This window comes from Aquila chrysaetos, chromosome 6 (assembly GCF_900496995.4).
Source record: "Aquila chrysaetos chrysaetos chromosome 6, bAquChr1.4, whole genome shotgun sequence".
Classification (NCBI taxonomy): Eukaryota; Metazoa; Chordata; class Aves; order Accipitriformes; family Accipitridae; genus Aquila; species Aquila chrysaetos.
The window spans coordinates 5,399,115-5,414,947 of record NC_044009.1 but is presented as its reverse complement, the minus strand read 5'-3'; the positions used below and the strand labels follow the sequence as shown (position 1 = coordinate 5,414,947).

The window sequence follows — 15,833 nt, the reverse complement described above, 5'->3', positions numbered from 1 at the left end:
AACTGCCTCTTACCGTATTGTGCCAGCAAGAAGTGGATTGAAGGCATATAACCAGTCATTCATGTCTTTGTCATTGATGGCCTGGAGAAGGACTCCACGATGCTTTGTGCATACACCAAACGTGTTGGGTGTCTGGAATATCAAGGACAATTTAAAATACTGAAGTCTACAAGCACAGAAGCTGATGCACACTTCCTCTCTGAGGAAGAGTTTGCTATGTCACATTCCTAAGACTCACAAGACCTAAGGTCTTTCATTTAAGTTTCACTGGTCATTTCCAGGATATTATTAGTCAGTCAAATGGAACATCTTCTACAAAATATAGTTTTAACTCATGAGTGTGGACTTTAAGAGCTGCTGAGATGGACCAGTAAAGTTAATTTGATTCCTTTTGTTTGTCTGTGCTGTTTTGGTGGTTTTTTCTAAGCAAACAAAAAAACCCACACAACTCCAAAACACCACACAAATGAAACTACAAAACCCAAACACACAGGGTGATGGTACCAACACACGCTCATAAAAGCAAACACGGTGTGTAACAGCAGTCAGTTTCAGTTTCTTGTTCAGCTGTGTCCAAAACATAAACTCTGAACAAACTCTGTGGGCAGAATCATCAGATGCCAGACATTCTCCAAGACACAGATGCATTTTCCTCAGACCAGAGATGACGCACAGGATGGTATGGATGCACTACTACCTGTAATGTTCCTGCTGTATGGGTAAATAAACAATAGCTCTCAGACTGACCTTTACCATTGCCTGTTGATCCTCACTGTATTCCACCTGAGCTGTGGATAAGTTTATGATTCCTCTTTCTACAGGATCTTTGTCACTGTTGTAAATAAAAACATAGGGACGGCGAACCACCACAAAGTGCTTGGCCCAGGAGCTGGAGAGTGGCTCCTTGAAGTGGAGGTATCCTTTCTTTGAGACCACGGAGCTGGAAAAGAACAAACCAAAAGAAACCCACAGATAAACGGGAATACATTTTCCCCTAAATAACGCACCTACTGAGTATCCCTGTTAACTGCAAAACACTGCATAAGATCCTTGGTCCTTCATACGTTTTTATTATGAAAAAGTTCATCTATAGCAAGCTGAATTCTGTCTTCAAGAACTACACAAAAGTCTGGCAGAAAGAATGACCCACAAAGATCTCTACTTCAGTGATCTTCAGCCATGGTTTTGATCATAACAGACATCATATTTAAGTCACTGGAAATCCTGTTCATTAAGTAGATGCAGAGAATGAATGCTGCAGAGATCAAATATCAATACGACCTTCATCAATCCTGCCTCCATCATACAGGACTCTGCAGTTCTGCTATCACCTGTTTAATTCACCTTCCTAAATGGGGCAAAGAAACTAGGAATCTCAGAAGGCCCTTGTGACAGCTGTCAGGAAGCCATGATCACACAACAAGAAAACTTACCCTGGTCTGATTTCCTCAATATCAGGAACGAGGTTTAGGAATTCGTTCTTTCCAGCTCTGGCAAGATAGGAAGTTTCTACTGTAGGAATTAGCTGGAACTGTTCCACCTCATGACAGGGACTGGAGGCACGAGAATTTGCTTCTGGTGTCCTTTAAAAAAAAGCAGAGAAAGAAAAGTAAATCATAACAAACCAACTGAATGTGACAATGGAATTTAAAGTGCATCTACAGCCTAGCCTGTCTTACAAGTTCCATCCTCCAGTCCAGATTTTTTGTACGACATTGGGGTCCTTCTGTACAATATCAAATAGCATTTCCCTTGAAATCTGTGGAATAAAGCTTATAATAACCGCTATTAAGTTGTTTCCCCACTACTTCTTCCTCGTTTCTCTTGCCAAACACAGTTACAACACAGATACATGTCTTACTGTGGTTTGATGTATAATGTACTACTACATCAGCACTCCTCCTCTCAGGGATGTTAAACTGAGAAGGTACAAATTACATGTCTTTCACTAAGTAGTTCTTCCCAATTTCATCAAAAATATCTTCTATACATACAGCTGAGAAAGATAAACAGATTACTGGCCAAACTGGTTTATTACGGGTTGTTGTTAGTAGGTCTTTTTAACAGACCTCTGAAAAGAACTTGTGGACTCTACACACTGAAGATGCACTGGTCACTGTGCCGACAAGCATCTGACTGTTCTTTCAGCACAACGGAAAAAAAACCCACTTCAAAAGAACAGATGGGGAAAAACAATTGTGCAGAGTGATTGGAGAAGACAAGGCAAGGGGGCTGTACAGAGAAATATCTGAAGTAGGGAAAAGGAAGAAAGGGGGAGAAAAAAAAAGTCAGAAAACAGCAAAGACAGATTTGTGAAGCACTAAGAAGTAATGTTTTTCCATTAATACCCTATACTTACTTCTGATCAATTGAATTGCATCTTGAATCCACCAGAGAAGGGCAGGTAGATGAAGGTGTGAGGGTCGCACTGCTGAAACTCGACACTGATGGGTCCCGCCCAATTGGAGAAATATCCGACAACTACAAGGACAAATATAGACAAAATATTACAGAAGAGTTTTTTTTTCAGCTAGTGTTCAGTCCTGTCTAGAACGTGGCATTCAGCATGCTGAAGGCTCAGATAATAGGAAGTACTTCTATCAGCCATTTCCCTACTCAGTATTCAAATTTTTGTACACAGCCACCATAAACCCATCTGGGGGTGAAGATACAATGGCCCTTCTGTAGACACAGCTTGTTATTAGTGTCCTACACTTCTGATTATTCACACCCTGACTTCCTCAATAGAATTAGACTATCCAGTTTGCAACTTGTGTGTCCCCTGTGCCTACAGTCAGAGTTTTTAAAAGAGCCAATTTATCCTTTTACATAGGGAAAGGGTATGTAGGGAAAGACAGTAAGAGCACTTCCAGTCTGCTAATAAACTAGAAGCTACACTATAGTCCAAGTTCACACCACTTCTAATTACTGCAATAGTCTTTGGAACCTGACGGTGAATAGCCAAATACTTCCAACAGACTGAAAATAAAGAAAATTACTATTAAGTGTTTTGTCTCTTCATAGTATCAACAGATTCCACAAACTACAAATATATTGCTATTGTACTACAAATGTAGTGTATTGTATTGCATGAAGTATTTACCTTACAATCGCTGATGCTGTTGTACACCTGGTTAAATTCCCGATTGAAAGTGTGAGTAAGAAGTTGCAGACACTAAGGTGGGGAGTGGGGGGAACAAACAACACACAGAGAAGAATTTTACATTTAGATTTTCAGAGAAATTTAAACACAAGAGGCAATTTGCCAAGACACACTTGGCAGCTCATGAAAGAATAAACAAATTCTAAACTGCTGTGAAAAATCCCAGAAGAAGAGGGTAATAATCACTTCCCTTCATAAAATTACAAAGTTACATTTACAGAACTACTAATGAAGGGGAATGTGGTACAACTTAGACCCATGATGCTTTTCTCATGTTATACCTTGGTGGCCAGCTCTTTCTCCCGATCCACCAGGCTCTCTATATCTGCTGAGTCATAGCCACTGCTCTCACTGGGCGTCACAGCACTCTCAAATGTTGTAGTCGAGATTTGTGAGGAAATGCTGGTGGAGGTACTGAGGGTTCCACTGCTCAGACTGGGAGACAAAGAGTCACTCAGGGACTTGGGGATGCTGTCACCAAGCTTTTCACGAAGCAGAAGGAAATGTCGGGTTTTTTCCACCTAGTAAGAAAAGAAATCAGTATCACCTGCTCCAGGATGTTGCCTGTTTTACAGGCACTGAATTCTTATGCATTCTTTTAAGATTCATACCACCAAACATTCTCCCTGGGGAGGGGAGTTTACAATGGCACTAGAAATTGAGTCTGCCTTTGTTGAATACGCTAAGATTCTGAACTGAAGATTCTACTCAGCAGCCAGCCACACACTTTCTATCTTCTCTTTTGGAGAATTTATTTAAATCTTGACTTTGGGAACCCGTTCAGCTCAGTCAGTCTCACAGAGGGTAGACTAAAGGCAAATTCAAAGATACAGTTGTGCTTTTTCTTTCACTTCCTCTCTCTCTTTACTCACCTCATGCAGCAGCTCCAGTTTCTCCAATTCCCATTGATGCTCGAGAATGAGGCTGTCACCCCTGGGCCTCCAACCTGCCAGGTTCTCTTCTCCTCGCACATATGCCACAGATGTATCCAGGACTTTCCTCCTCCTCCTCTGCATTCCTGAGCAGTGAAAAACAACATAAGACATGTTAAAAACATAGCCAGAGGGATGCCACTAAGAAACACCTATCAATTAGCAATCTGTGAGGAACCAACACTTCTGCTGTTTGGCTGGAACTATACAAGGCAATGATTTCATTAACAGCAATCACACATCCCAAAGAGATTTGATTTAGTCCAGCTTGCTTTCTTCATTCAGGTATCTTCTATTGACCGTGATATAATGCAAACTCCTGTTCAGTCCAATTAAAACACAAGAACTTCAGTTGCTAGGTCTTAGAGGAAAAATATACTGATACTACATGAACTACGTTCCTTCCAAGTTATCAAGCTTGCGTCAGATATCAGCAGTATCTTCAAAAGACCAAGAGAAAACTTGATTGCTGCAAAACCAAGTCTCAACTGTGCTAGTTATGAGCTGTGTATTATGCCCCCTAAGTCTATGACTCAGCTACCTGCCCAGTTTCCTGATACACCCATGTCAGAAAATGTAAAGTTTTCAGTGAATCCTTGCTTCACCAATGGTAAACAGATTTAAGTCAAAAGTAAAAGCCTGCCTAAGTTTTTTATGGAATAGCAATGTTCCATTGCTCCTGTGAAAAACAGGAACTGCTTCCCATCAGGACGGAAGTGTTCACTCTGTTCTGCCTATGAAATTTTCTGTAATATTTCAGTTTATAGCATCTTTATCACTTGAACACCCAGTCACTGCTTACCTGGACTTCCTGTGTCTGCCATTTTGCACAAACTTAGCTCATAAATCCCCGTTACTCGATTGCTGTTCACAAGAAACCAGAGGGGGAAAAAAGAAAATCTATTATCTTCAGAAATAAAGTGCATTACCTTTAGTTAAGTGATCCCCAAATTAGAAGTTTAATTATAGTTGTTAGTTAGAACTACATCTGAATTCTAACGTTGACATAAAATAGCCAGGACAGACTGCAAGATCTCTAAAAATGGCATTTCCCCCATGTTCCTCTCCACCCCGCATTAGACTCAGAGAGCAGCTGCTGCAGTAAATTCCAGGCCAGGATCAGGGTCACCTATGTGCAAGCTTGAAAAATGGATCTCTATCCCAACTGTTCAGTCAGAAGGCTGGAAAAGGGGTCAGTAAAGAGAGAAGCCCTCAGAGTTCCACTGAAATAAATGCAAGAAAGAATGTTCAAAACCAGACTGGAGAACTATATCTAGGTAGACTTCCAAGGAAGAAATAAAGAAAACTAAGCTACATTCTCCCCATGCCCTCTAAGAGAAAAAGCATATGCCGACATAAAACATTGATACCAAAATTGGTAACTGAACTTACGAATCTGGAGATTTGGAGTAGCCACTGCCAAAGAGATTGCGTAGTGACCGTGGTGGGGAGATCTTGGCATCTCGTGAGTAAAAGACCATACAAACATCCTTTGTTATAACAGCAGGCTGAATGCAGTGGTCAAGCTAAGAGAAAAAAAAGTAATGAATGAGTGGCTGCAGACAACCATGCCAAGTTATACTGCTTCCCTCTTTTAGTGGGACAGCTTTTTGAAATTTGTTCTTGTTTGGGTCTTTGGTGAAGGGTTTTCATATGTGTTTCTGTGAAAGAGAACTGTCAAATTTCTTGATGCTTCTTGTGGGTGAAATAATTGTACTACACAAAACAACAGTGTCTTGCACGCAAAGCCAAGAGCTAGGCCAGCGTTTGTAACACTAGTAGTTCTTACTTAGCAACGTTTGCCGATTTCAGTGGATATTCAGATACAAAGATAGATAAAATGAGGCACAGAAAGGTAAGGAGATCACCAGTTTCACTTCACATTTGTTGCAAGGCAGTAATACCTTGACATCAAAATGTTAACTGTGAATAGATTTTTCCACCCTGTTCTCAGAAAATGAATAAAGACTTTCACTGGCTTCAGGATTCAAAATCAGTTAGTCCAGTAAGTATTCATCTCAGGTACACACAGTCTCAAATAGTTATACTTGAGTCACAAGCAGAAAGGAAGGCACAGGTCTCTAACCTCCAGGTAAGCAGAAAGGGTCATATATATCTTCTCTCCATATGGTGTCACTCGATTGAGGAGAAGGGAGTTATGCAAGGAGCTATCCCAAACTGCTTCAAACCGATAGAAAGTCCTGGAAAAAAGTACAGTAAAAACTCAATAGTAAAGAGTTCCTCTGCATCCCTCTCATCGGTCAGTGTAAAGCATCTCTTCCTTGACATCATCCACTATGACTCTCAGTGGCTCAGATAACAAATACTTGAAGCAAAGACCTTCTCTTCTTTCCCAAGATTGCTTACTTCTACCTCAAATAGTGTGGCATAAGAGACCATTGCCTGTTATGAAAAAGACTCATCTAAAAGAGAAAAGAGGAAATACAGAAGAGAACAAAAGCTGCCATAACACTACAGGGAAGTCAGCACTAATGAACAGTGTTTCTAAACATACAGAATTCCTCCCTACTGCTTCACGTGCAATTCAGCCCAGCTGGACCTCCAAAGTGCATGGGAAGAGTCTTTTTTATAAGCAACACTCGTTCTATACCGTATTTTTGGGCTAACATATAGCAACAGAAGAGATCCCTCTAATACTTAGTCTTATAAAACCAGCAGCTTCTGATAGCAAATCAGAATGATTGATAGGTGGGGATAAGTCCTATATTCAAGTGATAAAGATTTCTATGTCCCTACTAGCTTCAAGTAAAAACCTGCAGATCTAAAAATTTCTTAAGAAGTTTCTTCAGTTTGGTACATGGAAAGAAAGGAGCTGAAGGCTCCCACAGTTCTACCCTAGCAATCAGGAAAGTTCATCTGTTCTTTCCTGAAAGGTGAGAGACAGCATCATACACGGGACAGTTAAACCATCAGATCCAGAGTCACCATTACACTCTCTCCTCTCTAACAGGGGCTTAGGGAAATGAGCTTTCTCCTTTCTCACAGGTAGAAACTGATTTAATGTAGGTTCCTTTGGAAAGAAGTCCTATACCCTTATACAGGAATACAGCACACTTTTTTCTACACTGGTAACAGAAAAAGAAGGTATTAATTCTTCATCACCTCCACATAATTTCCCTCCCAAATCCCCTTGCCATTGAGGTTTTCCATCCCATTTCGAGTCCTAATGATGTGGTACTAAAAGCAAGAAAGTGCTTCATGTATATTATTTTTTTACAAGTTATATCTCCAAAGAGCTTCTGTACTAATGCCGAAGGCCAACTCAGAAAAATAGAAAATGAAAAGACAAGTGACAAAAAGCAGCATGGGGTGGAAGAAAGAAATAAAACCCAAACTAAACCAAAAAGAAACATGAAACAGCCTAAGAAACAGACATATCAGAAACAAAGAGTGATGATGTCAAACAGACTTCCCAAGAATCCCCTTTTCCTGATACCAATTACACAGTTCCGAGCCGATACATTGAGACACCATGAACTGGGCAATCAAGTAATGTAATTTGAGAATATTGCTAAATACTGTTCACATTTGAAGAGCATACTTAAGAAATTACCTCTAAATGTCTTGCTTCTGTTAAAAATGCTACAGAGAAACATATTCTAAAGGCTAAGTGGTAACTTTAAAAGCGTTGTAATGTAATAATCCTTACTTGAGTTAGATTAGGCAAACAACACAGGTTGTCCTCTAACCCTTTACAAATCTGTGTTGAGTCCTTACGTTTTAATCTTTCATCATGTCTTAGTTATAAGAGCAATTTTTTAAACTTTTAGCAAGCTCCAGATCTACTATTTGGGTGGAAGAAAAAGTAGTAAAACCTGGTTCTCCACTGATGGGAAAGCCAGTGCACCTAGGCCCTGAATCAGCTCTGCACCATTTGCCAAACATGACTTCTCATCATGAAGAGAGAACACAGGTGTAAATGTTCATCAGTGCAGAACTAAATGCCCCTCTTCAGCAAAATGATGATTTTTGGATGAACACCAAGTTGAAGTCAAGTATAGCTTCGAGACAGTTACTCTACTGGATTTTGTTTAGCCAGGAAGTTAAATATACAGAGCCATGCCTGTCCAAACCAGAACTTGCTAGAATAGTTATAGAGGGAGACAAAAAAAAGCAGAAGTGAGCAAACTTCTTTCAGCATTGCCAATAGCGCAAGGAGGAAATTGGAGCACAGAACAAACAAAGCATGGAAAACAGGAAAAAGAGGTTAAAGGCACCAATGTATAGTTAGAACTGATTTTTAAGTGGATTTTAGCATTACTGAAAGGTGGTGAATTGAGAGCATTGAAGACTTGAAGTCTTCTCTTTTTCAAAGAGGCAGAACACAGAAAGCAGAGTGCAAATTGTCCCCGATTGTGCAGCCAGCATGCTTGGCTGTGATCCAATCTGGAAGGTGAAAGAGGAATCCAGTCTGAGCAGCTACTACATGCCTCGCTTCTCTGCCAACTGGTAAACTAAGCAGCAGCAACCACATGGTTAAATTTCAGATGCAAATCCAACCTAAGAACAGAGGTTGAATGCCAGACACATGGCAGCCACTGCTTTTTGTTCAGTGCAATTCTGAGCTGGAATTTCAAGTAACCTAATCATTCAGTCCTTGACTTGGTACTTCAAAGCATGGCAAGCCTTACAGAGTCAGAGACAGTAAGAAACTCCAAATTTAGTTCTTTGATACAGAACAAAGGAAGAAAATAGCAAGGACTACAAATAGGGACTGTATTCTGATGGCACATTTTGAGAATCAGAAAGACTGTATGAAGGAAGCTATCTCTTACATGTGAAAGAAAGTTTACCTTCACAAGTTCACCACTGAACTGTACCTGAATAAACCCCAGACACAAAGGAGGAGGAGGTAAACTACTTCTGGAAGAGCTAAGAGGTGTGCTAACAGAATTCAGTAAAAGCTAAAAGGGAAGTGGCAGCAATACAAATGGCACATAAAGCATTCTATTTTCAAGAATCTTTATGTACAAAGGAAGCAAACAGAAAATACCTAGGCATATCCTTATCAAGAAAGAGCCTGTGAAAACATAGAAAGAGCTTCAGTTAGTGCAGCCAAAAGCAGAACAAAAAGGCAACAGCTGAGAGGAACGGAACAAGTGGACTTGAAACAAACAAACAAACAAACCACACTGACCAGAAAACAAGTCTGCAGACAATGAGCAAACGTAAGACATATCCCTTACCAGGGCTTCAATCCCACTCCATCACCCTGCCATGTACTCATCCCAGAACTTAAACCTTAGCATTTTGGTAAAAGATGGGTAACAGCTTCACTTCACTCACACTCCTCGCTCATCCAATCGGCCCACCTAATAGAAAACTACAGAGCTATAATTTCTTGAAATTGCTAGAGAACAGAAAGTATAGGGCTTTCCAACTGCAAATCCAATAGTATCAGACTGGAAACTAGCAACAGTCCCCTTACATTCCAGTTATACTGATCCATTAATTCAAATACACTAAAATACCCACGTCTCAGTGGGAGGCAAAGAATAACTGCTAAAAAAACCTGTCACTGTGTGCATTTACAGACACTAGATGGCATGGAGACATTCAGCTGGTAGGAGTGGTGTCCTGAATCCACCTTTAATATCGCAATGGTATTTCAAAGTCCAAGCCTCTAATGGAGAAGAAGCCATTTCAGCTCCTAGAAGGATACTGCCTCCAGCATTTAGCAGCTGCAGCAGAGATGGGCTCCAAAACAACCCCCTCCCCTCCGGAAACACTCATTCAGAGTTAAATTTCAGAGATATTCCTGCTTTGCACCAGCTAAACAGAGCCAGGGAGTGGTCAAGTGACTTGGCTGATGTCAGAGTAGGGAGAGGCTGTGCCGGCAATGCAGCATTCTGCTTCACTGCCCTTTGTTGCAGACACTGAAGCAAAACAATGTGGAGTCTGACTGATCTTTACAGCAATGCACCCTAATGAGGAGACACACACAGCCAGAAACCTCTCAGACAGGGGCCCTGCTGTTGCCCAAATGACTGCAGTTACATGGAACAGACACCCCCTTATTAGAACTGGAGTCAATTTGTGATACATCTGTATAAATCCACAAATTATAAAGTTTAATTTACAAAGCATGGCTCTTGCTTAAATTGTCACATGCTTGTTCCAGGAATAATACAGGTATGTACACATCCATAAATATATCCCCTGAGATTGCCCTTGTACTTCCATGGTGTATTCTAGCAACAAACCTTGATGTCAGTTTAAAAGTTCTGGGTTAAATTCTGAGACTACCTTAAGCTGTTCCTTTCCATCCTCCCTTTATGGTGCTTACACGTGGAAAGTAATTCAAATACATTATCAAGAAATCCTCCATGCAGACAAATGGACTTCAGCTTTAGCAAGGATTTATGGGAACGCTCATTCTCTATCCGTATGCCCTGTGCGCATGGAATTCTACATTTAATAATTAGCAACATTTCCAGCTTTCCAAACATCCTACCAATACCTCAGAAAACAAAGAAATTTTAGATTCCTGCTAGAGTGCTCACTTTATTCACTTACCTATTGGAGCTGTGAGAGGACTTCAGGTATTTTGCAGAGATAATATTCAAAGACAGAATAGCATCCACAGCAGCTTCATCTACCTCTGCTTTATTTCTTATACGCCCTGAAAAGGGTAGGAGGGAGAATAAATTAAAACTAAGCCTGAAACACAGAAGGAATTTGTTTTCCCAAATATCATTTCAGACTATGTGATTAACAAGCAGTTGTAAGTGGAAGTTGCAAAACTTAAGTTTTTCCTCCGGATCTTTTTCAAAATTCTCCTCTCACAGCCAATACCCATAAAGATGACGGAATCTGATACAAAGAGACATTACCATTAGTACTTTTTCTTCCTTACATAGCAACATGCAAAACAATATACTCACCAACAACTAGCTCTCGCACATCTTTCCAGTGCAACTCACTGCCCTTCTCATGGATGATGGTGACTGTGATTCTACGCTGGATTCCCTGGTAGAGTTCAAAACCAAAACACTGGTGAAGTATTCCCCCCCAGACACACTAACATCATCTATTTTGCACTTATACTGCAAAAATGAAGCAAATAAGGTCATTTAAATTAGTCTGTAACTGTGATGAAGCACCTATGTGTTTCAGGGCCCTAAAATTAACTTAAGAGAAACATTATATTCTCATATGTAACAGAAATTACACCTCTCACTCCACAAAGGCAGAGGTTTTTTAACCTAAAATAGTACTGAAATTGTTGCTACGCTCTCAAAGAAGATACGTATGGTCCCTGGGATATATCAGATTGACCACAAAACCAAGCAAATACTTGGGTAATGTGTGCTTATATACTTCTATGTTATATTAAAGCGTGTATACCAAACCAAAAAGCGTATATACCAGAAGTTACTAGAAAATAGCAACTACTCATGCAGATATTCTCCTCCTTTGTCACACGTATCTGTTACAAGTCAAAATATAATAAAATCTTGTAATAGCTGGGAAGAAGATGAAATTGTAGAATAGAAATAAACACCACATCTGAAAAAGAAAAATTCGCCAGGTGTTGGTTGCAACAGATTCCACTCTTCCAAATGTAGAAGACAACTATCCAAGGAGAAGGTGCTTTGTGTGTAACCGTTTGAAAAGAAGTTGAAAGATGTTTGCCTATATCATGGATTTGGCAATGGAATTACAGAGGCTAGAATTACTCTGGTTTGAACTGGAAGTAACTGATGAGGACACTAGTAAATCCAGAACTCAGTAACATTTTTATTAACTATTTTTAAGGAAATTCTTGGAATATGACCATTATTCCTAAACTGTAAGAACTGTTCCTACCATTTTAAGAAAGGGAGGAAATGCAAGTCACAGGTAAGCTCTGTGAAAGGGAACTGAGAATTTGAGAGTAGAAAAAACACAACACAAACCTATAAACAATATTTAACTAGGATTATCTTTAGAATCTAGCTAAAGACAAATTATTATTAAGGATTATTACAGGCATTTAAAATGCACTGAGACATGGTCATTTTGTAGATCTGTCTCATAGCACATGCAGTGAGAAAGAACCAATGAAAAGTTGAGTCCACATGATCCTTCTGTGTCCTTGGTAGAGAAGCTGGAGAACACTGAAGGCACAAATCCGGTCCCAAAGGTTCCTGCTTTTTAAAAGGCTTTCATCTTTCATGAGTGGGGCGCACAGTGATAAGCAAAGGAAACGGCAATATACTAGGGGCCAAACATATTCTCCTCATAGCCCAAAGCTAACAGACTAAGTACAGACTGAAAGATGACTGACCCTACAGCTATCATTAGACAGCTGTGTGGGAAAGGAAAAGACATGAAAGATGCAAAATCCAGTCATTAGCATTCTAACCCCCCTGAGATGAAACTTGCTGTTCTACAGTCTTCATTAGTACCTGGTGAAGCAGGAACGTCCCCTGACAGGGCAGGCCTCCAGTGTGGTCCACAATAGCAGGAATATACCTGTGTGAGACAGTTAAATCAACAGGCAGGAAAGACATACAAGCACAGCAACTTTACTCTGTATTCTGCTGCCAACAGTTATCTCTATATATAATATCTGAAGAAATAAGAGTGTTTCTACTGACTCTCAGACTGGACTCTTTATCGCACCACAGTATCAGTGAAATATCAAGTATCATATCCTATACTTCCAGTACTTCTGGAAAACTCTGTGGAACTCGCTTCTCAATATAATCCCTGAAGACCTGTCAGACGAAAACCTTCTCTGTAGCAGAGATGAACATAAAATAGGGCCTGCTAGATGAGTCCTGGAGCATGAAGTCTCTAGTGAATCAAAGAATCTAAACTCATGGCCTACATAGGATAAGTTTTCCCAGCACCTGTTCAGCTGGTGCGCATGGACTTTCAGAGTGGAAAGATTACTTTGAATGTGAAAGAATGTCATTCTATCTCTTCAGTCCTTTCCAATGGCGACAACGAATGCCAGCAGAATTTACACCCAATCACTACAAACCAGCCAGGCCACCCCCCAAAAATGATTGCTAAACATTGACCTGGTCTGAACAGAACAAAGGGTACAAGATCAAACTCCCACAAACCACTGTTCTTAAAACATAAAAGATTAATACTGGACTTACTCTCCTGTTGGCTCCAATTCGCTGATCTCAAACCACACAAGGAGGTCATACTTGCTCACACTCTGGCCCAAGCTCGGTTTGCTCATAGTATTTAGCTTTGTAGCTGGCACTTAAAGAAAGAAAAAAAAAGAAAGAAGAAAAAGAAAAAGAATGGTTTACAAAGACTGAACAAGTAAAGCTTACCCTAGGGCTCACAGAAACATGTAATTTCAAGTGATCCTATGTATTCTATGTTCATATGCAGCCCACAACTTTGTGCGTGAAAATTATGTTGCTTACAGCAATCATTATTCCTCAAAGTGTTGTTTTTTTAAATCTATGTTACTAGATTAAAAAAAAAAGTTAAATAACGAAACAAAAATGTATCCAAAAAGCTTGTAAAAATAAACAGTCTCTCTAGATCCACAGAAAAAGTGTTTCCTCAAATGTGCATCAGTCACTTTATGGCTTAACAGTTTGTGATTTAGAATTGCTTAGGTCTGTTCATCTGCAACATTACTCACCCATGAAGTACATTTGCCCTTGCCTACACAAGAAAAATAAACTAAAAAATCAAGAACTTAAAACTTCGGTCTTCACTTCTTCATGTTACAAATTGCTACTCTCCCGTACTGGTTTAAATAAGATAATGTGTATGTAAAAAGGCTGAACAAGACTTATTCCAGAGCCATAATCCTGCCAAAGTATGCTTCTGGGCTCCTTATGTTTGGGTATTAGTGATTAGTACTGGCCAGATCTTCTCTAATTCCTTTCATACAAATGTAGGGATAAAGCATGTTAAAAAAAAAAATGCGATAACTGAAATTCTAGAAATAAGCTGATATTCCTTCACACGTACTTACATCACACCTTTTTAGCTATCATTACATGACTTCTGTCATCTGTTTGCTCATTTCATTTTTGTAAATGGGAACATTTTTAAAGCTTAGTTCCTGTGTACTGACAGGTATTTTTGTAACTCTGCAATTGATTTTCCTTTTTCAGTCCTTTCACATACTAAATTCATTGCATTTATTAAGCCAAATAATTATTCTCCCTTCTCGCCTCTTAAGCACCATTCTTCCCTTGCTCAAGTGTTCTTTAGGTTCTCCTATCTTCACACTTCTGTTTATCATTTAGCTTCCACCACGACTTAATTTCCCATGCAATGGAAGGGCATAACAGTCCCCAGTTAAGAAAAGGTGTGCCTGTGTAGTCTCTTTCGAAAAAAACCAAAAAACAAAAATCAAAAAATGTGAATTCTGTTTCTTCTCTGGGTAAAATAGCCGCTACCTCAGAGGGACAGATTTTACAAGTCAGTTATTTACAGCACTACAACTCCATCATGTTAGGCAGCAAGCTTCAGTGTCATCATTTACTCTTCCTATTCATTACTCAGGATAGTCACTCTCTTATAACCATCATACCACGTAGCTGCACATGAACTCATTACAGCTGGACTCAATGTTATTGATAGCAAGAGGAATATCAAACACACAAGTCACTCAAATGTATTGCTAAGCAGAGAAACTCAAAAGCACCAGCAGAGAAAAACAACGGAAAGACACATTTAACTAAACATGAAAGCTAGTTCCAGAACTTCTCATGGACTTGCTCTGGCACAATTAATAACCAGCGTGTAGTCTTTTTTTTTTTTTTTTTTAATAAAACAGAATGAAAACGTAAGTGAGGAACAGCACTCAGTGGAAAAAAAATATGAGCAAAAAGGAAACCTATATAGAACACAGCAGACTGTTTCCTCTACAGCTAGCTGTTTTCTCATATGCAGCATCTCTCATCCCAATATCACAAGACTATGTGCAGAACACAAAAAAAAAAAAAAAAAAAAAAAATTGCAGGTCCAGGAAGTTTCGGAGAACAGATCCAGTGACACAGAAAAATCTGTGATAACTAGCACACTGGAATTTATAGACTTTCTATATGGTTCTCCCTAGAACAGCCGTAAACTTAGGCACTGCATCATCCTTCCATGACCGCAACCATGGCAGTTTCTAGTCCCAAAAATACTACATGATAAAGATAAGAAAAAAGGAACTTTGAAGCACGTTTTGGAACTACTTCTACATCTACCATAGATCAAGTTTGGCTACTAACCATCTCGTTTAGGAGCCCGCTCACTTTGACAACTGGGAACAGGCAGAAAGAGAAAAGGTGGCAGCTGGTCAGCTCCATCCTGGAAAGCAGCCACAGCAGAGGATGCAAGCACGTTGGCATGCTCGGATAGCGTGTTCAGCACATGCACGTTTACATAGCCAGACATAAGATACCTAATCAACTCAATTTTTCTTTCATGGTCTGCAAAGGGAATGGAACACACCAAAAAAAGGATGGTAGAAATATGCAGGTGAGAGAAAGCTGGAGAAGGACGAAATTAAAAGGTGAAATGGAAAAAAAACCACAGAAGAGTTCAGCATGCATTATTACAATTAAGCAAAGAAAACCAAGGATCATTTCAACAAGACTGACTCACTAAACAAGAATGTTAGAGAGGAAAAAGATGAAGCGGTTAACGAATAAGCAAATTCCAGTCAAGTGCTCAGTAAGCACATAAAGAGCCATAGCCAGATCTCATAGAATATTGTCAACACCTCAGGAATGACATTCTACACTTTAATGAACCAA

At 39.7% G+C, this 15,833-nt stretch overlaps 1 protein-coding gene across 26 annotated transcripts in view; it reads right to left on the bottom strand.

Moving 5' to 3' along the window:
- Nucleotides 1–15,833, bottom strand: part of KIF1B (kinesin family member 1B) — a 98,736-nt gene that overhangs the window by 5,525 nt on the left and 77,378 nt on the right. For 11 of the 26 annotated variants that reach the window (XM_030017409.2, XM_030017421.1, XM_030017416.1 and 8 more), the window contains 16 exons: nt 15,306–15,506; nt 13,212–13,320; nt 12,507–12,573; nt 11,001–11,085; nt 10,633–10,738; nt 9,110–9,136; nt 6,182–6,296; nt 5,488–5,621; nt 4,898–4,959; nt 4,036–4,181; nt 3,445–3,684; nt 3,104–3,175; nt 2,360–2,481; nt 1,434–1,583; nt 748–940; nt 14–132 (listed from right to left, as the gene is read on the bottom strand). In XM_030017409.2, coding sequence (XP_029873269.1) covers nt 14–132; nt 748–940; nt 1,434–1,583; nt 2,360–2,481; nt 3,104–3,175; nt 3,445–3,684; nt 4,036–4,181; nt 4,898–4,959; nt 5,488–5,621; nt 6,182–6,296; nt 9,110–9,136; nt 10,633–10,738; nt 11,001–11,085; nt 12,507–12,573; nt 13,212–13,320; nt 15,306–15,506 — 1,948 coding nt within the window. The remainder of the gene's footprint in view (nt 1–13; nt 133–747; nt 941–1,433; nt 1,584–2,359; nt 2,482–3,103; nt 3,176–3,444; nt 3,685–4,035; nt 4,182–4,897; nt 4,960–5,487; nt 5,622–6,181; nt 6,297–9,109; nt 9,137–10,632; nt 10,739–11,000; nt 11,086–12,506; nt 12,574–13,211; nt 13,321–15,305; nt 15,507–15,833) is intronic. The other 15 variants (XM_030017419.2, XM_030017422.1, XM_030017427.1 and 12 more) reach the window with 3 other exon arrangements.